Source organism: Condylura cristata, unplaced genomic scaffold (assembly GCF_000260355.1).
Source record: "Condylura cristata isolate star-nosed mole 26May11 unplaced genomic scaffold, ConCri1.0 scaffold00027, whole genome shotgun sequence".
NCBI lineage: Eukaryota > Metazoa > Chordata > Mammalia > Eulipotyphla > Talpidae > Condylura > Condylura cristata.
This window is the reverse complement of record NW_004567128.1, coordinates 16,065,309-16,092,307: the sequence shown is the minus strand read 5'-3', so window position 1 is coordinate 16,092,307 and position 26,999 is coordinate 16,065,309. Positions and strand designations below refer to the sequence as shown.

General features: G+C 38.2%; 1 protein-coding gene across 2 annotated transcripts in view; it reads left to right on the top strand.

Annotated features, from left to right (window-relative positions):
• The window catches only part of DMD (dystrophin), a 1,782,468-nt gene that overhangs the window by 1,281,315 nt on the left and 474,154 nt on the right, over nt 1-26,999 (top strand). For both annotated transcript variants that reach the window (XM_012730298.1, XM_012730297.1), the window contains one exon: nt 7,674-7,828. In XM_012730298.1, the coding sequence (XP_012585752.1) occupies nt 7,674-7,828 (155 nt within the window). The remainder of the gene's footprint in view (nt 1-7,673; nt 7,829-26,999) is intronic.

Sequence of the window (26,999 nt, the reverse complement as noted above, 5' to 3'; positions counted from 1 at the left end):
AGAAAAGGTGTACGTACAACTTGTAGGTAATAGAGAGCCAATGGCAGATTGTATGGGAGAATAATGTGATTCTGTTTGCATTACAAAGAGAGCACTACTCTGTTTGTGGATGGAAAGACTAGTTTGAGAATGGAGGGAGAGAGCCAATGAAAAGTTTATTGTAAAGTGCAAGCAAGAGATGATGAGGATCTGAATTGTGGCAGTGGCAATGGAGGCAGAAGATTTGACTGCAGAGAAAAATTATGATAACAGCTCTCTTTGAATATTTCCCCTACATCCCCCTCCAGGTGATGATCAACTTGCATTGAGGGTGGGTAGAAATCATTGTTCCTTCAATCCTTCTAGGTTGACTCATCCTCTAGGTAAAGGAAAAAATTAATTGGAGAAAAGTTAATAGTTGGAGACCCCTAAGATATGAGACCCAAAGAAGTGATGAAATCAGGGAGTCTTTATAACCTTTTACAAAAAAAAAAAAAAATAGAATTTTCAAGACTACAGCATTTGGACTAATGTACAAGAAACAAAATGTGTTTCCATGCGGCCGTCTACCTCCTGGCCCTGGCAGGGTACCTGTGCAGGGGACATCTGTTTTCAAGGACATGAGGATGGTAACAGTGTTCTTAACTGGCTCTTTCTTAAGTAACTTTAACTCAAAGACAATCAGTATGCCAGTGTGGCATGTTATGGGGTGGCCTATTTTGCTGCCCCTCACACTGCAGAGGGAAAAGATGGGACTAGGAATAGGACCTTGAGAAAGAACAACATTTAAGGAGACCTGAGGAGAGGGGGCCAAGAAAGGGTAGGACCCCAAGAGAGAGTAGTCACTAATACCAGTTGTTGCAAATATAATGAAAACTGAAAAGTCTCATGGGCTCTGGCCATAGGTGACTGAGTTAGTTAACTATTATCACAAGAATAATGCATAGTCCACAACTTCCAGATGTCTATGACATGTGACACTGAGCATTTATTTCTTTTTCATGTTTGTGGCTGGACTGGGATGGGACTGTTTCATGTAGCAGTTAGAGTGGTGGCTCAGTGCCACATGTCATGTATCCTCCCACAGCTCCCCTAAGCGAGCTGAAGGCAGGGCCATCTCTTGGGGATGGCAGAGGCACAAAAGGGTTAACAACTGTGGTGTGACTTCTGATGCCATCTTATTAGGATTAGGCAAAGCACATCCTATGGCCAAGCTCATCATCAAGAACAGGTAAGTAAACACTGCCTTTTGCAGCAGGAAATTCATAGTTGTATGGCAACAAGTACGGATCCAGGGTGGGCTACAGAATTGGGGCCAGTAATGTAATTGGCCATCATGACTGCAGCAATGGTTTGAGTGGGATGGTGATGGCACAAGCCCAGTTTGGATAAGTTGCAGAACAACAGGAATGTGATCAAGTTGAGGCAATGATGGAATATTTGCCTGCTGAGGAGCTTGACAGAGAAGAGAAAGAAAATGATACATAGACCAGATTTTGTTGTTTAAAGATGGGTGAGACATTCATGTGTGAAGTCTGTGAAGAAAGATCCCACGGAGAGGCAAGAGGTTCAGAGACACAAAGAACGAGAGTGTGTGGAGAAGGATCCCAGAATAGATGGATGTCCAGATGGAGGAATCAGCTTCCAATAGCACCAGAAGCACCTCTTCCTCTGAGACTGTAGAAAAAGATACAAGGTGTAAAGTCTGATATTTCACGAACTCATGCATGCTATGTTACATTTTCCCTGTATAATTGTAGGTAGGGTCATTTGCTGTGAGATTTCATCCAGTTTGTATCACCAAGGTCCAGTCTGGAAACCACAGTAGTTATTTCAAACTGAGCTATTTTAATAGAGGACTGATTTCATGGATAACGGAGAAGCTGAGAAGCCCAACAGGCCAGGGGGAAGCAACCTGGAATTTAGCAACATCAGGAAGCTGTTAACACCCCAGGGCCTGGAGGGCCACCAGGTGTTACCGGAGCTCAGAAACCAAATCCATCTGCTGATAATTTGGCTGCTATGGGGAGACGCAGCAGGCCCTGAAAGTACAAGGTGAGAACTATCCAGTGGGAAATGAAGACACAAAGAAGACACTGCCCATGCAGACAGAAGGAGAGAACTGAGCTATTTTCACCCTTCCTCTTGCTCTTGCATTTCCTACCAGATTTTTCTCACTGGCCTCACTCAGAAGCCAGCAAAGCAGGAAATCCCAGGAAATTCTTGTTGCCTACCGGGGTCATTCCATCTGCAATACTGAATGGCGAAGAGGATGGACAAAGAATGAAGCTGAGAGCTCATAAATGCTTAACTTCTAGCGCATCTCTTGATGAATGGATCTTTTCATTGGTGTATGCAAAAACAGTAGCCTAGGCAAAATGAGAGAAACGCGATATGTAAGACTTCTTCCATAAACATAGGATCCTGTTTTATAATTGTCCAAGAAGTTGATTTGCATTTTGATGTCATGACAAACCTGAAATATAGCCAGACCAGAGAGCCCCATTCTACTTTATAGACAACAAAACTGGAACTCGGAAGGTTAATGGCTTCCTTAAGATCAAATGCAAAACGATGGCCCAATAAGGCCTCCTGAGAAGATGTCTTTTCATTACTCCTTTCATGAAACTCCTTTGAGTCACAGTCATTAAAAATTTAAAAATGTAGTTCAACTGGAACGAAAGTTAATGTCACTTGTAGGTGACGATCCCAAAACACATTTTATAAGAAAATTTAAATCATACTCAAGTTCAAATTTTAATTATAGGTCTATATACTCGCATTTATCTTCTAAATTAAAGGGAGCCTTTTAGAACGGCAGCATTATGAACAATGTCTATAAAACAGTGGGACCTTTGCTTTACAATCAGTAGAGGTTTATCCTCTTGTGAATTTAGTGTGGTGTATTAAAAATAGCAGCAGCAACAGTAAGCATGGTAGTAAGGATAAGATAATGATGATAGCTAATATTTATTTAATGTTTTGGCTACTCCAAGCACTATTCTGAGTGTGTGCCTTGGATTTTCTAAATTTTACAATAACCCTTCACAGTATATGCTGTTAATATTCCTTTTTAACAAAGGAGACTGAGGCACAGAGACTAGAAATTTACTTCTTTTGTCTCACGTCTAGAAAGTGCTCCAGCCAAGAGTCAAAGCTAGCAGCTTTATTTTGTTGCCTGGCAGGTTCACTCCTCCTTTTCTCCCTCCCTTGTTTTCTCTCCTGTCAGGACAGTATCCCTCAAAATAATTCTTCCAAGTAAGCAACCAGGGAAGACAAACATTGAAATAGAGAAAAATGTAATACTCAAACTTCTTGAAATTAATTCAGAACATCTCATGGTCTACAACCATGTTTTCTGTCTAAGAGACTGTATAAATACTAAGTACATATTCAATAGAATCATATTAGGTTTGAATATGAAATATGTCTTTCTTGGTTGGGGGCACAGTCATTGGGAGATTTAGCATTTTATATTCTTCATAGAAAACACACATACATGTATACACCCACCAAGTTATCTTTTTTATAGGCTAGTGCTCACAGTATTTTAAATTTCTCACATACTATGATCACCACACAAACAATTCCCTCTAGTGTATACCATTGTAAATGGAATACAGAAAGAAAAAAAGAATGTGTGTGAATTCTATTGTATTTTTGAATTTACACTCCTGTGATCTGGAGTTCTCCCAGTAGTAAATTTCTCAGTGGTAGAAAAAGTCAAGGTCATCGTTGCTAGCATGAAGGACACTTGGTTAAAGCCAAGGTAGGCTACATATTACCTGAGCAAAGAGGACAGCCTGTCTGTCTTGGTGAATGTTTTTAAGAAGGGAGTACAGAATGTTCCTGTTGAGAACCTTTGAGTTTAGATAAGGGCTTCAGTCCAGTCAATGTTAGTCAAGGTCAGTGGGATTCTTTTTTTCTTTTTAATCCTCCATCCTCTCTGAACTTGAGCAGTATTCAGTGAGAGTGAAGGCTCAGTCACATTTTCCTTAAGTAGAAAAATCTAAATTTCTATATGAATACAAATTTGAAAAAAATAATATGGTCTGTATATTTTTTACCATCCAAGCATAAAAGTATATCAAATGCTTTGGTTTGAAGTCAAGCCTCACTCTTACCTCCTGCTACTATGAACTCTAATTTAATTTAGCTTGCTATTCCCATCAAGATTTTGGAAGATTCTAGCATACTTTTCAACCTATACTTTAGGCCCTTTTATGATCAGTAAATAAGAATCAGAGTGTTTTCTCTCATCTGTACACTTGCAAGTAACAATCAATGATAAAGGTGGAGAGGTGGAGTCCAAGACTATTTTCCTTTTTTTTTTTTTTGTAAATTAAATGATTTTCATTGTACTTATTAAAATTTTAATTTATATTTTACAGTCTTAAATCTATACGTATCAGTTCTGGTGTTGATTCATCATATTAATTTTAAAATTCTTCTTAGAAATGCATCTTTAGATGCATCTTAAGTTCTTTAAAAAGGAATTATCTTGAGAAAAGGCAAACAAGTCATTGATCTCAGTTTTGTGACTTTTTATGGTGCCAGTTAGAGATTTAATAAATGAGAATTAGCTCTTTAAAAAAAAAATACAAACACCCATCCTCTGGATTATACAGACCAACTGATTGTTCATGTCTTAGTATACATTATTTGTAACACTGTAGATTTGGCTTATGTGAGGAGAAAGAAAAAAGATAATAAATTCTACCCTAAGAAATTTCTTGGAAGAGAAAGTCTTTGAGGTGTGTGTTTCATGTTAAAAGAGCTTTGACTAATGTGAGGATCTGAAAAGTAAAAACTCTGATGTAAATGAGGAAAGGCAGACATACCACAAGGATAGATTTTAATTGTTACATGAAAGGAGGACATATACTCTGTATCTTTCAAAACACTCGCTCTTTGCCATTATAGTAAAAATTAGTGGTACTATCTTCAGTTGTTTGGTACTAGTTTGGTAATCTGAGAATATGGGCTGTCTGCAATAAATGTAGTCATTTCACTGTATTTTAGAATAGGATGCTCTAGTTAACTGAGAAATGCCAGATTAAATATAGATTATGCGTTTTCAAGGAACCAGGAGTCTACCCAAACTGCCGCGCCAGCATGACAGCAGAGATGGTCTGAGCGAAGGACTTCAGGATTAAAGCACACACTTCTTGGTCAGCAAGCAAAGGCACACTATTTTTCTCTCCTTCCCTATTTATACCCTTCAGCATGGAGCCTGGGGCTGGCGGTAGGCGGAAGCTCTCAGCAAGTGCATCAATAACATGCAACAATAACATGGGGGTCAAAGAACACAAGGTAGCAAACACAAGGCAGGAATACTTCCTGCCTCCTGTTTTTCTGTTCCAGCACCCATGGCTCATTCTTTGTTTCCACACAACAGTGTGCATATGATTCTGTGGGGGAGGTGGGGAGGTCTGTCCAGGCAAAGGACCCAACACAAACAAACTTGCACTGTGCTAAAAATACTAGCATTTGATTTTTATTATATAAGCATCATAAATAAAAGAACAATTATTAAAAAAAAGATTAGTTGTTTTAGAAAACATTCATTATTTTCAGTTTCTTCAGTTCCCCTTCTAGTCATGACTATAAATTCATTTTATATATGCAAACAAAACTTTATTATAAAATGTTGCTGATAGGGAGGCTCTATATCAAACAATTTATAAAAATATCATACTCTATACTTAAAACTATAGAAATTTATTTATGTTATATCTATTTTTTTTAAATATTTATTTATTCATACAGAACTGGGGTACAGGCCAGAGATGTGGAGGATGAGAGGATTCACCAGGGACAGAGCAGGGAGCAGAACAGGCAGATCTACGAAGTACACTGCTGAGGGGAGCAGCGGGTGGGTCAGGAGAGGTCTGCAGCGCCATGTGGTCACCTCCGGGGCAGGCGGGAATCGAACTCATGCGGAAGTGGACTAAGCTCCCCTGTGCTGTGCTTTAACCCGCTGCGCCACCAGGGAGGGCCCTATTTTATATCTCTTTTTAATGAAATAGCTTTTTCTTAGGTGTGGTCACTGCAGTTCTCCTACCACTAAAGTACTCCTAGTCTGCACCATAGTTGATTGTCTTCTTCTCCCCCTTTTCTTTCTTCCCTTCCCCTGGCACGCTCCTTCCTCCACCCTCTTGGCTACCTCAGCTATGGTCAGCTTTCCAGCGCTGTCTGTGTCTGACCTTTTGTTTGGTTTCTCTATAGTCCACACATAAGTGACACCATCCAGGGTTTCTCTTTCTCCTTTGGCTTATTTCAGTTAACATAATCCCAGATTTGTCCATGTTGCTGCAACTGGCATGAGTGTATATTTTTCATCACTGAGTAGTATTCCATGCCTCACTTTTTTGATTCATCAGGACTATAAATTCCTACAGTTTTAATATAGACAGTGTAGATAGAGTGTTGTTTTTCTTTTTTTACATAGATGCTTGTGTATATTTGCTGCACATTAGACAATCGAGTCGTCATTTTAATGTCTTCTCACTATACATTAAAGTGTTTTTTCAATTTTTTTCGGGCTTAATAAAGATCTTTACCCCTCCCCTATCAAATATTTCTCTTCGTCTAAGTATTTTATTGAGACAAAGTACCCAAAATAAGAATCCTGGGTTGATGGACATTTGCACGTCACTTGGTATATGTTGTACTCGTACTATTAGTTTTACCACAGTCTTTTCAGTTTGGGATTGTATGCTTTATTAATTTAATGTGTGTGAGTTGTGCCTTCTTGATTTAATACTTTATTTCTTAATAGTTATATGTTTATTTGTCTTTTCTTATAAAAACTTATATTCTTCCTATCGTTTACTGACTTTCCTTACTCCCCTGTCCATTTATCAATGACTTAATACACCATATTGGATATGATCAGACTATCTCAGCGATTTAGTGTTATCTTAATGCTTAGCAGCCTCCTCCATGTACTTGAAGCAGTGTTTAATATAAATTTTAAGTTAGGTTTCCCAGTACACCTATAATTGGTCTATTTCCTTCTTTGAGATATATTTCAAGTAGTGTAATGCATAATTTGATAATAATCAAGCACCAAAAACAAAGAAGAAAGCATAAGTCATTCGGTTAACAGAATTTCATACTTGACATTTTATTTTAATTTTAAATTGTAGTGTATTTTAAAGTATTAGAAATAAACTAATTCTTAAAAAGGTTTATAAGTTCATATGTGTAATAACAGCACTGTTGTTTTTGGTGTGCAGTGTTTTCTGCAGGTTTAGTTGAATGCCAGTAGATGGCACTAATTACATAAACAATTCAACAAGTTAATGAAGAGGGAAGGAAATACATGAGTTTTGTTGTTTTTTTTTTTTTTTCAGTTCAAAATATGTCATATGTCATATTCTCAACAGTTGCATACCAGCTTATTTTTATAGTTTGCTATTTCATGATAAAAACAATTAAGCCCAGTTTATTTCCAATTAATTGAAATACATAATATTGCTTATTGCTCATCTGAAAGCTTCTGTCACAAAAACTGGATTATACTGTGTAGATTGGCCATATCACAGGGTAGGCTAAAAGCAGTTATGAAGTGTGCTCTGACCTAGGGATTCAGAAGCTGTGTACTAAGCATTTTTGGAAACTCTGACTAGAAGTTTCAGGGGAAAAAAAAAAAAACTGATGTTCATTTTCTTTCCCCTATGCATCATTAGCAGCTGGCCAAAGAGCTCCGCCAGTGGCAGATAAATGTTGATGTGGCAAATGATTTGGCTCTGAAACTTCTCCGGGATTATTCTGCAGATGATACCAGAAAAGTACACATGATAACAGAGAACATCAACGCTTCTTGGGGAAACATTCAAAAAAGGTATGAACTACGTTATTTCTAAACCCATCATTGTTTATAATGCTGGATTGGTGCCAGGGCTGGAAAACATCATGTGTTCCCATCCTGCTTAACCAGGCTTAGGAGGACCCAAGATAACAAGTGCCAGCGAAACTCCCATACTTTCCCGACTCCTCTTTTTTTAAACATGAATAACCTGAGAACCAGTGAAAGTAAAGAATTTGCCCACATTCGCAAAGGTAGCGATGCAACTAAGAACTCACACCAAAAAAAATAATAATAATAATACTGATTTGTAGTGAGAAGAGATCATTGCGAGTCTGCGCTGAGAACTCTGCCCAGAGAAATCTTGTTCTGTGCTTCCATGGCATATGCCACACCAGCCTTAATCTGAGGAGGGAGTACTTTGGGCTTCCTCGTTGTCCACAGTACCCTGGTGGGTCTCATTCCATACACACAGTGGGAAAACCTGTATAGTCTAACATGACCCATGGGTTCATTCCCCTGTGTCTGTCTATGTAAATTAACAGCCTTCACATACTGAATGCGAGCTCTTCAAACTAAATCCCTTCTCCAATTATCCACTCTGTTGTCCTTGGTTTTGGCAGCTCCTGTAATAAAATTGGAGTGATAGCGACCCTCTTGACCCCGTGTGCTTTTCTTTTATCACCATTTATCCTAATTATAAATAAAAACATGAATTCTCTCACTGTTGAATATTGCCTTCACATCAATCTATAATCCTTGAGAGCAGAAACCATCTTTCTTATTTGATACATCCTAAGATCCCAGGTGATAGATAGGGGGCTGGTGAATATTTGTTGGGCAATGACTCTCTTTATAGCATGAAGTTTACCTTGTGCATGGTCTAGTAAGTTAGGAATTCTTGGGTACTCATTTTTAGTTCTAACAGAAAACAAGGGCAAAAACAGAACCTGTGCCATGAGGAAGAACACAGCAAAAGGCAAGTGTATTCCAGAACATAATATGATTACTAGGGAGTTCCAGTGGCTTTTGTGAAGAGAAGACTGAGGCAAAAATAACCAACAGACTTTAAACTAAGAGTAGTAAATCTTAGAAGTAATGAATTAGTTGATATATGGGCATTGAGAGCCCAAGTAAATTTTGAAATGGAGTTAGAGATTGAAGAGTGAAAACTGGGAGACTAGATTGAAGCTCATTATATGGGGGGGGATAAAGCAACTCTAGACCTGTATTATAGATAGGGGGTGTTTAGGTGACCATGAAAAAGAAGGTTCAACTTGAACATGTGGCCCTTCAAAAGCACTGTGGTTGAGAGAGGAATGCTTGAATAGGGGACTGATAATTAGAAAGTATTCTCAAGTTTACTCTCTCCTGTCAGTGGCAAGGTTTGAACTTCACCCTCCAAATACAGGTCTGATATCTCTTTGTTTGGCTCAACAAGGGCAGGATATATTTAGGAAGATTTAGTCATATAAAAATCAATTGTTATCAGAGTCAATATTTAGATCTCGGGGGAAAATAACCTACTTCTCAAATAGGAGTCTCTCTGGGTAAACAAATTAAAATCAGGAATTATTTTTTGACTTAGGAAATGTCACCTGTGAAGGAATCAAAAAAGATAACTTATCCATAGCACAAAAGTAGGGCTGAAGGGAAGTCTCTGCCTTACCACACGCTTCTGGTAGTTCTTTACCCACACTTTCATGTTCCTCCATCTTCCAACAGCTCTGTTAACCTATTTTTAAGGTTTCCTTCTTCTTCAGAGGAAGGGCTTCCAGTTTGTTTTTGGACTTGCTCTTTAAAAAAGTCCCAACTGAGTTTTATAGATATTTCCCAGTGAGTAAGTAAAATAGAATGTTTAAAGCCAAATTGCATTTGTAGCTGGTCCATGTAGAATCTTCAATTCAGTGAGCTAATTGTGACTGGTACTGCTACAGTTCTTCCCCCATTCCTTTCTCGAATATACTATGTGAAAAGGCCTCTACTTGCATAGCTTGTCTGTTTATGACAACACATTTATACCATTTGTAGCTGAGAATAGTCTTTTGAATTTCAGACCCGTATGGCCTCCCAATTTCAAATTCATTTTTATGTCTCTTGGGAACTTCAAATGAAGTAGGCCTAAAGCTGAATTCAGCTTTACCCTATAACAACCTATTTTTCCATATGCAGACTTCTCTTCCTATGATTCTTCTCCAGTGAACATTGCCACCACCCATCCAGTTGTCCAAATCAAAAATTCATGCTTTACTCTTCCTTGTATGGTCCCAATAGCTAAGCTATCTCGAGGCTGTCTACTGCCTGAACAGCTTTCAAATCCAATCACCTTCCCTCACCCCTACTCCTTGGCCATCATGCCTTGCCTAAATGACCTCACCATCCACCTAACTGGTTTTCCTCCTTCTAGTCTTCCTATTGTCCATCCATCCTCCCCATAAAATTCAGGTGATCTTGCTAAATACAGTACATTTCAGGCTGTCTCACTCACCCGTCTTCTACTTGCCAAGCCTTTGGTGGTTTATCTGTTATGTGCTTTAGCAGTGGGAGTGCTATGGTGACGTTAGCTGGGAAGTGGCATGCTATACTCAAAGCACTACCAAGATCAATAACAATAAAATTTTTAAATAGGAATTGTGAAAAGATTAAAAAACAGCCCATGTTCCCTTAAATGACTTCAAGGTCTTACATGATTTGACTTTTCCTGAAAATGACAAGAAGATTTCATGCTCTTCCTTGACCCGCCCCTCACACACAATTAAGTAACACTGAGCTATTTTCGTTTTCTCGTAACTATGACCTATCTTCTGTAATACCTGATGATCTGATGTTTATTGTGCCCACCTCTCTGTCTGGTTGAGGTCTATTCATTATCCAGTTCTCAGTGTAAATATCAATTTTTCTAGGAAGTTTTCTGTGATTACCAATCCCAGAGCCTGTGTGCCTGTAGCCACTGTTATAATGTTTCTGTCACTACACTGTACCTAAGACAATGCTGGTCTTCATCTCTTTCTTTTGAGAATGTTGAGTCTTTCAGGGCATGCACAACGGCTTCTGTTCCACCATATTGCTTAACTATAACCTTGGCAGGTAGTTAGTATCTCCAAACATTTTTTTTTATTATTGAATAGGTTATTAAAAAAATAAATAGCTACAAATATTGTGATGTGCGAATAACTCAGCACAGAAAAAAACTTGATCTATTAGGTTTACTTTCAATTGTAAATGACAGAAGCCCAAGGTCAGTAGCTTGCCTTATAGAGGTTTACCTGTCTCAGTTAATGATTAAATCAGAGGAAGGCAGGTGCTGACTTTGGCTCAGTGGCCCAGCAATGTCAACCATGAAGTTGTGTTCTTTTTGGCATCCCTCCAGACCTGTGCATTCCAGCAGGAGGAAGAAGGGGGAGGGACAGAGGCTGTATCAGGAAAGCACTGGCTTTCTCAGGAACTTTTGAGCCAGAGCCATGCCACAGAACCACTGATAACAACTAGAAATTGGGTTTGGACCAGCCAATGAAGAGTGTTTGCCACAGAGGGCACGGAAAGAATAAAATGATAAACTGGCATGCTGCAACTGGACATCAGTAAGTTCCCTGGTGAGATCACCAGTCAAATTTTTGAGTAAGTACAGTACATTCACATAGTGTGTACAGCATATTTGAACACAGTATTCAGATAGGATTTCGGTGACTTAAGTTGTTTGGGCTCAATGGTCGTGTGGGGCAGTATGAGGGGTCATGAAGGGGGCTGGCTTTCCTCTTGGCTAATTATGCCTTCACCCTGGAAGGTCACATTCTTTCTATGCTGTATGTGTCAGTTGCACAGATTGAACCACATTCACTTGGCTGCAGCTTCCCTTATATTACATTTTTAAAAATTTATTTATTTATACATACAGAACTGGAGTACAGGCCAGAGGTGTGGTGGGTAAGAGCATTCAGCAGAGACAGAGTGGGAGCAGAAAAGGCTGACTCACGAAGTACACTGCTGAGGGAGCAGCCAGCAGGTCAGGAGAGGTCTGCTGCGCCATGTGGGTCACCTCCGGGGCCAGGGATTGAACTTGCACCGAACTGGGTGTGTCTAGCTTGCAGTGCTGCATCCTAACCCATTGCACCACCAGGAAGGGCACTTATATGCTAGGAAAAAAAAAGAACAAGAAAATGTTTTATGTGATCTTTTGTTAATGTAAATTAATTGTAACTGAACAAAATTTGACATTTGTTCTATAGGAACTTAACTATCCTTTAACGTAGTTTACCTTATTGATGGCCAAGTCATTTTCATTATACATTGTTTCACTTCAAGTCACTGTTTCTAAGAACCTGTTGATGGTGTGAAAGGGCTCACTGTACATTAGCTCTCCTCATTCAGATATTCCTACTGAAAATTAATATATTACTCTGAAAGTTTCCATCATCTGGGTGACTATCTTCAAAATTTCTGTAACTTTGGAAACTTCTGAAAGCAATAGAATCTTCAATTTTAGAATTTTGAATGTTCAGTAAGATATAAAGAATGTAACTTGGAAGAAATTTGATATACATGAGCAAGCTTAGTTTCAGGATGCAATAAAATAGAATCAAACCCCAAAATAAGCTAATTTTCTATTTTAGTATTCAGTTTAAGTTTTTACTAGGTCAGTGGAATCTTCAAATTCTACACTGACTTAGGTAAGATCTTTACTTGTCATTTTATATAGCTAAATATGAATAGCCAGGTGTATGTAAAAGGATTTAATCACCCTTTCATAAATAAAAGTAATGACTGCTTCTCAACTAAAATATGTAGTTTAACAATTGGGATCAGAACATAGAGCTTCATTGTGACTTATTTGGGAAAATTGTTTATTTTCCTGATCATTTTCCTTAGAGTCCCTGTTAACATATAAAACCAGAACTGTGGGCCTCTGCAAGTTCATTTCTTTCTCTTCAATCTCTCTGAATAGATATGAATTGGTGAATAAGATAATATTAGATGTGATATTACAAATTATTGTGAGAAGCCTCTAAGGATTAGATTTCAAGGACTGCCATCTGGCTGATGACTTTATGATGACACTGTCAGGAGATTTCATTTCCTTATTTCTATTCCAGGATCACTCTTTAAACAAGAAATGAGCATTAACTCTGAATTGTCTGTCTCTAGCTCATGAGGGCTTCTACAACTACCAATCAGCCAAGAGCAAACTCATCAAGTCAAGCAGTTGGTCATGTGTCAAGGGATTTAACTTGATTGGAAGTTCCTCACAAAAGCTCCCAGATACCTGAAAAAAAATCTCTCTAGGCTCTAAGAAAGATGGCGCGAGTATGTGTGTCTATACACAGGTGTATATACATCTACATGTGTGTACATGTGGATCTGCATATGCATTCACATATATGCAAATGCATGCACATATGTGAAAATGTTTAACATATATGCAAATGCACTAGACCTTAAAATAATATCTCGGTATTCTTCTATCCTCCCTAAGAATGTATTTCAGATTGTAATGATAGCAATTAATAGTTGGTAAACTAAAGAATATCATTTGCGTTCTCCATCTTGAAAAACTAGGAAGGCTCTTGTAAGTCATTCATTGCTTCTCTCCTGCTAGGTCTTTTTTCCCTGTCATTTTATTTAAAGAAACAGAGAAGGAAAAAAGAACAAAAATAATAACTCTGCGAGCCCAATTATGTGTGCAACAAAGAGCTGTGCTGGCTGGACACTGTGTGTCTTTCACATTCTCTGGTATAGTCTTTTAGTCATCCTTCTGCTTTCTTTCTCTAGGAGATCCAATTTCTTCTTTCCTGTTGCTCCTCCCGCTTTAGATAAACATCATGCTCAAATCTCCCTCAACCTAAATGGATTTTTCTAGCATACTATCTTTTCTTTTCAGCCATGGTTTCCCTCTTACCATCAAATTTTCTAAAGCAATAATTAACATCAATCGTTTCCTATTCTTCAACTCCTAGCCATGCTTTGACATACTCTAATCTGGTTTCCCTGGCATCATTATTTTCTGAAAACAAGAGCTTACTAAGATTGTCATTGACTTTTGTGAAAGCACATTACCCTATATATATATATATATTTTGTTGTTTACCCATTTACTTGGTGCTATTTTAACTGTGATTTGCTTGATCAGCTCTACTCTGAAATTTCCATCCTTTGGTTTCCAAGACAATCTTATCTTGTAGGCCTCCTGCTTTTCTGATCAGGTTGTAAGTGCAAAATGCACAAATATCTGGCACATAGAAAGAGCTCAGTAAATGTCATCTGTCACAACATTGTAGGAATTCACTCACGCATCACTCACTCTCAATGAGTATTTTGATACCCGATACATACTAGGTAGACTCAGTTCCTGAGACTAGTATCTAACAGTGAAAATTCCTATGCTAACCTCATGAAACTTATATTATGGCAACACAAAGGTGGGAGACAGACATTAAATCATTAAAAAGTTAAATATACAGTAAATCAGATTGTGTTAAGTGCAATGTAGATACATAAAGAGGAAAAGGAGCTGAGATTGTTTTGCCTGCAGTGGAAGAGGTACTTTTATTTAAATCTAGTAGGTGAGAAAGGTTTCACTGAAAAGGTGGCATTAAACCAAACCCTAAAGGACATGAATCATGAAAGATATGGGTAATTAGAGGAAAAACAGTCCAGGAGGGCCTGGACAAAGTAGAAATACCCTGAAACAGGAAGATGCTTGGACTCTCCTTTAAGAGGACACTTAAAGGAAACCAGAGTGACAGGAAAAGAGTCAAATGAGAATATAGAATAGTAGACAAATGAGTTCAGAGAAACCTTCCAGTTTCCTCTATGGGCTTTCACTTTTACTCTGAGTTGAGAGTCATTACAGGGCTTTGTGCAAAGCAAAATGTTGTGATTTGTCAGCCCCCCACACAGACACACCACCCACCCCACCAGTTATAATAAACAAAAGGGGAGTAGTGAGATCATTAGAAGACTGTTGTAATTCAATCAAAAGATGTGTGCACTGAACCAGAATAGGTGAAGTGCAAAATAGCAGAAAGTGCTTGCATTCTGCTATCCTGAGGACAGTAACAAAACAGGTTTATAGTGGGGGAATGAGTAAAAGAAAGAGAGGAGTCAAGGAAGATTAGGGTTTTAGCCTAAGGGGTACCCATTTACTGAGATGGGGAAAGCCCTGGAATGAAGACATTTTAGGAGGAAGTTGTGGGCAGGGTACATTTGAAATGCCAAGTATGCATATGGTGGAAATGTGAAGTAGACAGGTAGATATACAAATCTTAATTTCTGGGAAACGGTAGTGACTCGAGGTACAAGTTTGGGACTTGTAACAGTAATCCTCGAAGACCATCCTTTATACAACCTTTAAAACTTGCTTTTCCATTCTTTTTTTTTTTTAAGACTTATTTATTTATGCATACAAAAACAGGCGTACAGGCCAGAGTAGGAGGGCGAGGTGAGAGGATTCACCAGAGACAGAGTAAGGAGCAGAACAGACAGATCTTCTGAAATACACTACTGACAGGAGCAGCAGGCAGGTCAAGAGAGTTCTGTTGTGCCATATCGGTCACCCCCTGGTGGGAGATCAAACTCATGCTGCAGTGGTGGCTGTAGAGAGCTCCACAGTGTTGCACTCTATCCCATGGCACCACCAGGAGAACCTGCTTTACCATTATTAATTCCCTTTTACTTCATATGGTTTTCTTTTTTTTTTTTAAGACTTTTTATTTATTTATGCGTACAGAACTGAGGTACAGGCCAGAGGTGGAGAGGTACAGGCCAGAGGTGGTGAGAGGCTTCACCAGAGACAGAGTGGGGAGCAGAACAGGCACATCAAGGAAGTACATTGCTGAGGGGAGCATCAGGCTGATCAGGAGAGGTCTGCCATATCATGTGGGTCACCTCCGGGGCCAGGGATCGAACTCGCAGTAAAGGTGCCATGGCCAGCTTCACGGTGCTGCACTTCAACCCACTGCGCAGCCAGGGAGGGCCACTCTTCACATGTTTTTCAGGTACTTTCATCTGTTGATTTCCACAGCCATTTAGACTCCTGGGCTTTCATTTCCCTCTTAACATCTTTCTCCTGGTCTCAAGAGCAGTACTCAGAGCTACCAAGTACACCGCTCTTCTCCATCTGCATGCGCCTTCAGGCTCCAAAGTGCCTTAATGGAAGGCATTATTGCCCCTAAAACAATCCTCCATATCCTGTCTTTTCAGTGTAACTTAATTACCTAATCTAATTGCCTCTGAAACTGGAAACATAAGAATTGCCTTCATTACCTTTACCTCCCTCTCCCTTCTCTACTGACACGTGTATTAAATTAGCTTCTAAATTCTGCAAATTCTATTTCAAAAAATTGCTCTAGAAGCTATCCCGTTTTCTTCATCCCCATTGTCGCCTCCACTTAAAGGCTCTCCAGATGTTCCCTGAGAGATTGTGACTGCTTTTTGTCAGTGGTGAGTTGGTGTATATAGGAAAGGAGTAGGTATGTGAACTTCATCAGGGAGTCTTATGCTTTACTCATAAATATTGTCCTTTCTCAGAGCCTTTCTGGAATTCCTTTTCTGGAACGACCAGGAAATGTTTTATGACTGCCAGAATGTTGTTATTATAGTATAGCCACACCTCAGGTTTGCTCAAAAGTTGTACTCCATAATTGTTGCTGAATTGAATGAAATAACTAATCAAACGTTAAGCACCGAATGGCTTTGGATTACTTCCAGAACTTTAAAGGATGAAGATTTGCTGCTGCCCTTGAAGCTGTGTAAAGAATGTTAAGATGTTAGCAGGATGTTTGTTTAAAATACAACCTCTTATTAAGTCAGGGTCTGCTTATGTCATATTTGTAGCATGATACAGGCATAAATATTAAAGCTACAAATGACCCAAAAGCTGCCAGCTCAGACTTCTCCATTTAGAGTGTTCTATTTTTAATACCTCTTATACAAAATATACTTTTTAGGACATCTTCAGGACTAAAAAGATTTGGTACATAAAAAATCCAATTCTTTAGCAACTCCTTTATGTACATTTCTTTTGGTTGTATGAGGAAGGTTTTTCTTTGACTTTTCAAGGGGACTTACACATATAGTTATACAGCACTCCTGTTTTTATATTACTGAGACCCAATCTTCGCAACTGATTATGAAGCCTGAGGATTTTCATCATTTTCCAATAGGGTAATATAATACCTGTGATATTCGACACCTCAGGGCTCTGGGCCAGGGAGTGTCGTGATCCATAAGGATCTAAAAGGTTCATTGTGCTAACTGCCGGCTTCGTTTTATGTCATCACCTTTAAAGTAATTAGAATGTTTCTAGCTTGCAGGAATTGCACGCAAAAGGAGACATTTGGAACCATATCATTGGTGATTTACTGGTGTGGAAAATTACCTGGTGATGTAGCCAAGTTGCCATTTTCATTCTAGCCCAGACCTATCGTCAGCCCTAAAGTGAGCCCCCGTCGCACACCCAATTCATGCCTAGCTTCTCTACCTGACAGGGAAAAGTAAACCAAAAAGAAATAAATGAGATGACTATATTTAGTATAAATAATATCTATATAAAAAGAAAAGCCCTGTACTTACAACTTACCCAGGAAATGGCTCTGAAATTAAAGAAAAGGTATCATCATTTCCTAAAGGAAACAAGCAGTCTCCTATTTTGTTCATAAATTGAACATTATGGTACCTGAAGTTAAAACAAATGGGAGAAAGAACCCCTTACATGATTAATTAAGTCATTAACATTTAGTTACAGCATCCCTTCTTACATTACTTTTACATTAGTTTTCATTTTCTTCGTGCGACTCTCATAATCAAAAGACTTCTTCATAATATTCAATAAGATATCAGTATTTTTTAATGAATATTTTAAATTTTTAAATAAAATATGAATATGAATAGTTTATTTTTAGAAAGGCATTTTGATAAATGGATATAATCTTCATTTCACTTGTAATGTTATCTTTCCAGTTCTAGCCATTATGTAGTTCACAGACCCATTAGCTTTATTCACGTTTTCTTTCTATAAACCATCGTTTCAAATGTGTTCCTTAGGTTAAACGATTAATCAAGACATAAGGGTATTAATAGCTTTTGAAAGGTTTAATCTTTTCATATTCCCCCTGAAGAGGAGGATCATGTAAGCAGTTCTCGGGGTGGTGACCAGCAGCTCTTTCGGCAGTCCCATTCCCTCAGTTAGGAACCTCAGCACCACTCCTGGCTAATTGCAGCCAAAAGCCTGGCTCAATTTCTTTGTCTTGCATGGCACATTTTTAGATTCTTGAGCCCCACACAACCTGAACTGACCAGCACTTCCTGCTGCCCCTCCCAGACCCTGCAGCCTGTGTTTTGAGCCTTGCATACCTTTTTGCATTTCTCTGCAATTTCTGGCCCACAGAGCTGTATCTCTTCTTTCTGAGCCCAGATTCTGCCCTTTGGAGTTTCTATTTATAGATCTACCATTATTCTGTATCTGGAAATGTTTTCTATATCTTTGCAATAATTTCCCTTAATATAAGTGAAACTTTTTGAAGAAAATTTTAATAATTTAGAAATGAAGACTCACACTTAACCTTTAGCTTTCCTTTCATATTTTTGTAAATGTTTTTTTATTTCCATCTTTACTTACTTATTCCCAATTCATTAACAGTTGCAAGTACTTTTGGATGGCCTTGTTTTCTCTTTCAATAATTATATTATACTCGTATTAAGAAGGAAATTCCAGGTCTTTTAAAGAAAAAAATATGAGGGAGGAAATTCTTCTTGAAGTGCACAGTGGCTTACTAAATAACTGAAGCAAAAGCAATATCCTTATGCCTCCAGCTAATATTTATGCTCTGGTCATTCTATCTATCATCAGCATTTACTCAAAGAGTTTAAAACTATTTAAATTTCCTGGGAGATCAATAATAAAAATAATAATAAAGTCAAAGCAATATTAGTTCTAAATTTAGCTTTGCTCTTAGCTTCATCTAGTCCCTCATTATAATACTCACTACATCACTCCATGTCTACTCAGTGTCTTCATGTCACAGACCATTTGAAGCATACCAACCCAATCTGAGCACCTTTGGAGAGGATAATGTAAATTTGCATGGAAGTGTGGCTAGTCATAAAATTCCTGCAGTGTTGTTTTCTTCTATGTTGCAAGAATTATGTATTTAACCATTGAAATTGAAGTTAACTACTGAACTTTACTACATAGTCTAAAAAATATTTAAATGAAGCAAGCCCTCCATAAAAATGACCACCTGCAGTTTTCATTCTCAGACAAGTTAGGTGATTGTGAACATGTAATGATTATTAATGATCCTTATGTGGTTTTTGGGTAGTTCCATATGATTTATTCATATGTAATCTGGAAATGATACTTAAGTTTCCTATTAAAAAATAAATGCTAAATTGCCATTGTTCTTTTACTTTGAGTGTTGCTTTTGACCTCTACTTAGGCAGAACTGGTGCTTTAAACTAAAATCTGGGATTCTGAGGCCTGTGCTCCCTTCGCTGCTTTTTAATGGATACATATCAACTCAGAAGGAGGTTTCTGGCAGCTTCTCACAGTAATCTAATCTCAGCTCAGTCCTCTTCAATATTTTCATCAGTGACTTGGATGAAGACGTAAATAGCATTCTTATCAAATTTGCCAATTGCACAAGCGGGGAGAAATAGCAAATATAGTAGACAAGAGAATCAGAAGCCAAAAAGATTTCAACAAATTGGAGTGATAGGCTGAATATTGAAAGATTAAAGTAAATATAAGATTTGGTTTCAAAAGAAAAGTAAAATAAAAACAAAATCCAGCTGACTGTGGACTTGGCTCCCTGCAAACAGAAGGGAGAACATTCCCTAAATTGGAGAGTTGTGTGCAGAAGGTTCATTGAAGAGTGTCTCCATGAGATGCATGTGTAAGGATATGAAAGAGATAGGAGTAGATGGAGAGAAAAGCTAACCTGCAGTGAACATGAAGCCTAACCACGTTCTGAAGGGAGCTCTGGAACTTTCCGGACCTTCAGAGATGTCTGAATTGAGGCAAGGGGGATGAACGTTTGTATTCCAGTATCGGGCAGTTACTGGACCTGGGTTCCCCTGTGGGAGAGGGAAGCTGTGGATAAAACACTTACATTCAGCAGTGGGCAATTTCTGGTGAGCGTGGCAGTGGTGAGGTGGTCAGCAGCCAGTACTCCCACCAGCTGGTGTGCTGGCAGAGCATCACATGCATTCAGTGTATTATTTGAACAATGGTCCTTGACTAGCACCTTTGGCATCACCTATGAACTTGCTAGAAATGCAGATGTGTGGATCCTACCCCAGCCTACTGTATGGGAGAATGGCGCCCAGGAACCTTTAAATAAGTTTTTTAGTCTCCGAGTGTTTTTGATGCATATTAACATTTGAGAACCTTTATACTATGCCAACCAAAAGAATTAAGAAAGGGGAGATGACATAGAAGTCTCATTGATAATTATCTGAGTCCCTCTCTCTCTCTGACACACACACACACACACACACACACACACACACACACTGCAAAAACACACTGGAAAAGGAAAGTTAAGATAGTATTAGGCTGGAAAAATTCAAGTGTGTACTCTACCCCAAATAATTTATTTTTCAGTTTAGTAGAGAGACAGATTCTCTGATAAAGCTGTCTACAGATGGAACAGACTGCCTCATAAGGTTATAGTATTCAAGAGCAAGTTTGTTAATGTCTTGGTACAATAATTCTAAACATCAGGTGGTCCTAAGATTTTTGCATCCACATCCCCTTGATATATTCCTCTTACACCCTAGACTATTTCTAGTTGGGGTTCTGCCAGAACACATTCTATCATATCTAAACAAATGCTAACTCCAGAAAGGGCCAAAAGAAAACAAACAAACAAAAAAAAACAAAAAAACAAACAAACAAAAAAGCTTAGGTAATATCAGGTTAAGTAAAAAACAAATTTCTGTGGAATTGAGCAGAATATTATATGTACTATAAATATATATGTATGTGAGGTGTTTGGGGATGTATGCACACTTTACAAAGCTTCACCATGGAGCCAATCTCGCAAAAAGAATCTTATGGAACAATATACATGTATATAAATATACATCTGGTCTACTAATAAGTATTCAATAAACACTTGTAACATAGACAGTATACTGTGTAGCCCAAACACTGCGTGGAGATCATTTCCTTGGGAGTTACCTGAGCAGTACTGGTAGCTGAACTCCTCATGTGGACATGAGCCTGTCATTCTGTCTACTGAGGCATCCTTTCTGTTATTCCCTTAGGACTATTCTCAACTCATACTCACTTTAGAGACTTTTATCTGAGACTAGGTATTATGTGTGTGGAGAAAGAGAAGGAGTGGGAAGAAGGAGGGAGAGAGGGACAGTGAGCAAGAGGATGAGAGGAGTAAGTGAAGAAACAGGACGAGAAAGAAGATGAGGAAGATTCTGACTGAATGACTGAGAGAAGGAAAGATTGATTGTTCAGAACCACATATTTGACTCATGAATCCTTACTTTTCTGAGACTTTCTGTAATGAAAATGGAGGAGAAATCATAAAAGCAATCTAGGATACATTTAGTAAAAGAAGTCACTATTTTAGCAGATAGCAGTAGACAATATAATCTATTAAAATTGCTGGCATCTGCTAATAACTATTTTCTCCCTGAAACAAATTCCATTTACCATCCTTCATACTTTATTCTCGTCAACATTTTAATAGCATAAGACTAACACATAAAGATTTTTTTTTTCTTCCCACATAAGGCAATAATCCACAACTGGCTAATCATTATATTTAGCCTTTGATGTTGCTGCTAGTGACAGAAAAATAATTATACTAGCAGATAGACAGTTCTAGAGACCTAGCCAAGTACTTGGTGCATATGAATCAGTCTCCATATACAACTCATATAGAGTGATCAACCACTCAAACTGTCTCACTTGGTAATGATTCCTGGAAATAGACCTGGTCTATTCAGGGCCCTTCAATAGAACAATCCTAAGAACCAGAATTGAAGTTCGAAATTCTAGCAGGATCCTAGACTACAGGTCCTTAATAAATAGGGTAATGTATCTTGTTCAGGCAAGTTTCTGTTCCTCTTTTCAGAAAGCAATCCATTGCACAGATATCTTTAAAATTTACTAACCCACATTCCAAATAAATATAACATCTTACGTATTTGAGCTTACCATTTCTAAATCCGTGTTGTCAGCTTCATTATCAGTACATATATATATAACTCAGATAAAGATACTAAGTCACGGATTCTGTGGCTTTCTCAGGTTCAAAACCCCTGTTTTATGTCAATTGTGACACAGAAATTCTTATGTTTGAAGAAGAGAAAAGCATCCTTTATTTTTACATTAGAGTATCATCTTTTTTAAAGATTTACTTATTATGCATACAGAACTGGGGTACAGGCCAGAGGTGCGGGGGCGGTAAGAGAATTCATCAGAGACAGAGTGAGGGGCAGAGCAGGTTGACTGACGAAGCACACTGCTGAGGGGAGCAGCGGGCAGGTCAGGAGATAACTGCTGCACCATGAGGATCACCTCCGGGGCGGGGATCAAACTCATGCTAAAGTGATTTTGCTTCTTAGTGTTGTGCTTTAACCCACTGCACCACCAGGGAGGGCCCACATCACTTATTTTTTTAAAGATTTATTTATTTACGCATACAGAACTGAGCTAAAGCCAGAGGTGCAGGGGCTGTGAGCGGATTCACCAGAGAAGAAGTGGGGAACAGAACAGGCAGATCGATGAAGTACACTCTGAACGGAGCAGCAGGCAGGTCAAGAAAGATCTGCTGCACCTTGTGGGTCACTTCCCTAGCCGGGAATCAAATGTGTGCTGCAGTGGCTGTGGACAGCTTCATAGTGCTGTGCTTTAACCCGTTGACCAGGGAGGGCCCTACAGCATCATTTAAATGATAGTGAGTTCTGTAAATCTTTGAAAATATTCTCCCTAGGCTGTTTTGTTACTTTGTAATATTTCAAATAGTTTAATTAGCTCTTTTCTACCTTTGCCAACATTACTGACTTTAAGTGGCTCCAAGTAAGTATCTAAGCAAATATTTGTCATTCCTCCTAGAAAAACAAGTTTCCCTCTGTCTTAATGTATTTGTATCCAATGTGTTGTCAGACGATTTTGCTTTTTATAATGGGTTATCTGATAGAGCCTTACAATTGCAACTTTGAAAAAAAAAGCCATTTAAATAGTGACTTATCTATTCACTCGTGCAATCATTATGTAATATTAAGTTATCTTAGGTCAAAGACTGAGTGTTACATACAGTTGTTACTTTCTAATCAGTTGCTTTGGTAGAAATTAAATGTGTACTCTGCCAGATACTGCAGTAGGTCCTGGAGATAGTGAATAAGTTCTCCTTGAGTATATATTCCACTCACAAATCAGATAGGCAATTTTATTAGTTCCAACACCAACACTACACTGATAGTTTCATTTTTATCACATCATTTTTCTTTTTTTTTTCCAAAGAATTCTTTATGCTTACAAGAACTGGGGTACAGGCCAGAGGTGTGGAGGGTGAGATACTTCACCAGAGACAGAGTGGGAGCAGAACAGGCAGATCTATTGAAATACACTGAGGGGAGCAGCGGGCGAGACAGGAGAAGTCTGCTGTGCCATGTGGGTCAGCTCCCTGGCCGGGAATCCATCTCATGCTGCAGTGGCTGCAGAGAGCTTCATAGTGCTGTGCTTTAACCATTTGTGCTATCAGGCAGGGATCCACATCATTTTTTCATGAAGATTTAACTAATTATGTCATACATTTTAAGAGCTTCTTTAAAATATATGCTACAGGAAAGACATGATCAGATAAAGAAATTATGATGTGCATATTTTCAAATGAGAAATCAGAAATGCATGTGCCTATCAAAAGCACTTGATTTTTACAGTGTATATGATAAACTACTGCTTTACCTACAGAGTGCCATTTTTCACCAAGAACTCAAACTACTTAACTAAGTATTAAACTTAGTCTTGGAGAATCTGGTAGTGTAGTGGTACAAATGTTGTAAATAGAGACAGAAGAAAAACAGTTTATATACATTTTTTTTTCTAGTGACATTTATCGAGGAAGGAAATTGCCCAAATATCATGCACGCAGGGCTCTCCAAGTGTGGGTGGCCATAAACTCCACGTCTGTTGTCATTGACAGGAAAGGGGAAGAGCCAAACTCAGCTTTAGAAAGTTGCTTGGGAGCCAGTGATTTCCTAAATAATCCCTAAACCGTTTTTAAAATTAAAATCAACTATTTGATTTATACCAGACTAGCAGAGCATCAGATCAAAGTTGGAAGCACAGACATGCTGAATGGCATTCATCGTTCCTAGACCTGCCACCTTGGTTTGTGTCAATTAGATTTTCAGAAGAGAGCTTCAAGGATATTTCCAAATAAATGTGTGGCTGTTATTCAGCGAGCTGGTCTCTCCCCTTGCTTAGCTTTTGATGTGGTAAACTTTTATTTCTTTGCACTTGACTAAGAGCAAAATAAGGGCTGAATTAAATACATTTGGAGTCCCATGATGTGACAGGCAAAGGTAATTCATAGTTGCCCCTGCATTAGCATTACCAGGGAAATGACCACATTGTTGAGTTATCTTCTTGGGGGGGGAGGTTGTCAATATTGTCACTAAAATATGCCACTGAAAGGAGTATAATTGATCAGTGATTGGAGACGTATTTAAATAATACCTAAAGAGTATTTTTATTTTGAGGAATCATACCAGCACAAATATGAGCTGAAGGCGAGAGTGCTCGCTACAGCTTGGTTTCCAGAACTTAAAGTTAGTAGCAGTCACTCAAGGGCTCTCTCATTCAGCTTACTTAGGATTTAGGTGTGCTAGAATTTTGGAAAACATTATTAGATAATAGGAGAGAGTGTAAAATTAAATACGTAGATTTGTATTACTTAAGCTCATGTCTGATTATTTTTGGCAAACTTAACCAGATAGATATAAATATAGATGTAGGTATACTTCATTATACCCATAAACTTCATTATATGTATTAAGTTCACTATATTCATGCCAGTGGTCTATTTTATTTTTTTTTAAATAATGACTGTATACTTTTTCTAGATAAATTTGAAGTCTGTTGACTTGCGTGGAGATGTTTGAATTTTTTTAATGTTTAAAAACATTCCAAAGATTTGATTACTCTAACAATAGAAAATATGAACAGTTTTCTGCATGAAAGCAGAGTCTCTGGACATGTTACTTGTAATATTCAGATGATTAACTAGTCCTGAAGGGGAGGAACAATAACCACTTCACTGAGAATAATTGTCCTTGTCTTTTTCAATAATACAGATCATGAAAACTTGAGATAAAATAGACTTAGATAACATTACATATAAAAATGAATATTCACATGTTTAAGTCTTAATTTCTTTCCTAGAAATAATTAAAACTTGCATCAGGAACCAGACTTTAAAAATCATCCTAGATCCCACATAAATATAACTGTACCATAAGAAAATTAATGATGTCTCCTTTGGAGCTATCCATAAATTGAGGACATTCATAATGCAAAGTCTTAGAAGAAATTTCAGCCTTGGAACAATAAGGAAGTTTGGGAAAAATAAAACTGGAAAATAGCATTGCCCTTACATCTCTTTATTCACTGTTAGCCCTGTGTTCCTGTCCCCAACTTTGCCTCTTCCCCTATTTCTTTTTTATCTACACCTGACCCTTCATGGTGTTGCTTCCATTATTGTTGGCATTTGCTTCCCATGAGTGATCGTGCTTATAATTGGCGCTTATATATTTATTTCTGCCCACACATTCCTACCCAACCCCAGTGGCTACAAAATACCTTTCTCTCAGCCCCTTTCAGAACTCTTCTTCAATGTTTTCCCTACTCTAGACTCTTCTTTGTCTCAGTTATAAAGTTCTTTTCTGATTCTGAGTTGTTATCCCCCTAGAAAATGTTCCACAAGGTCATTGTTCTACAAGAAAATCTTCAGCATGGCCATCTGGATTACCACCCTCCGAAGAGTTGCTATTGTTTATTTTTTCCATAGTGTATGCACACTGCCTTGGGCTGAATAGAAATGTATTGGACTTGAGGAAATGAAATACATTAAAATTTCCTTGATTATTTTTCCTAGAAATATCGAAATGGGACTTTTCCTGGTGGCACAGTGGGTTAAATAAAGCACAGCACTGCAAGCAAGCCAGCTGCTTCAGTGCGAGTTTGATTCCAACCCAGGAGGTGATCCACCGTGGCATGGCAGACCTCTCCTCACCTCCCACTGCTCCCCTCAGCAGTGTACCTTGTCAATCTGCCTGTTCTGCTCCCCACTCTGTCTCTGGTGAATCCTCTCACCGCCCCTGTACCCCTGGCCTGCAACCCAGTTCTGTATGCAAAAATAAATGAATCTTTTAAAAAAGAGAGAGAGAGATAGAAATGATTGTGACCCAGATATGCCAAATAACAAGAACATGGTGCTCCTGAATTAGCATCATTGGAAATTCATTCCTTCAGATCCCGTTATCTATTCACTTTTCATCTTCAAATTAGATATATACCTATCCACTAATTGCAAATTATATTTTCATATATCTTTTTCCTAAAAAGACTGCTCCTTCTGAAAGCTTTCATCTGGAAAATAAATTTTTAGACAGATCTGTGTATGGTATTTATATCCCTTTGCTAGATCGAACTCTCACTATCTTAAATTGTGTATATTCTAAAGAAATAATAACAGAGCAGTTTATACTTTCTCATTCCTGTCAAAACAGGTTTGCCAGAGCTAGGTGAACTTAAAATAAAATCATTATTGTATAAGTTAGAAAGTTGATTCGCTCCTCCCATCCTGTTTATTGCCTTTTCGCCACAGTGAAATTGTAAATGTAAACTTATTCCCTAGAAGATGAGCTGGTCTGCAATTTTAAGCTAATTGGGAGAAGCAACCCAGAGTCGAGCACTGTCAGGCTGATTTGAGTCTTAAGATATGATGATGATTATTGTGTCAAATGTAATCAAGAATGTGGGCTCTGAACTGACTTACAGGGCTGGCTGTTTTTAATTCAGGTTCGTATATGAAGTAGACCTCTGGTTCATCGGTAGTCACAGCTGGCTGTAAAAGGGAGCAATTTTTAAAATGTGATTTCGTTCTCTATGGAGCTCTAAGGATAAAGGACGGGATGCCTGAAAGGGGGAAGGGGGTCTTCTTTTTCCTCTTGGGGGAAAAAAAAA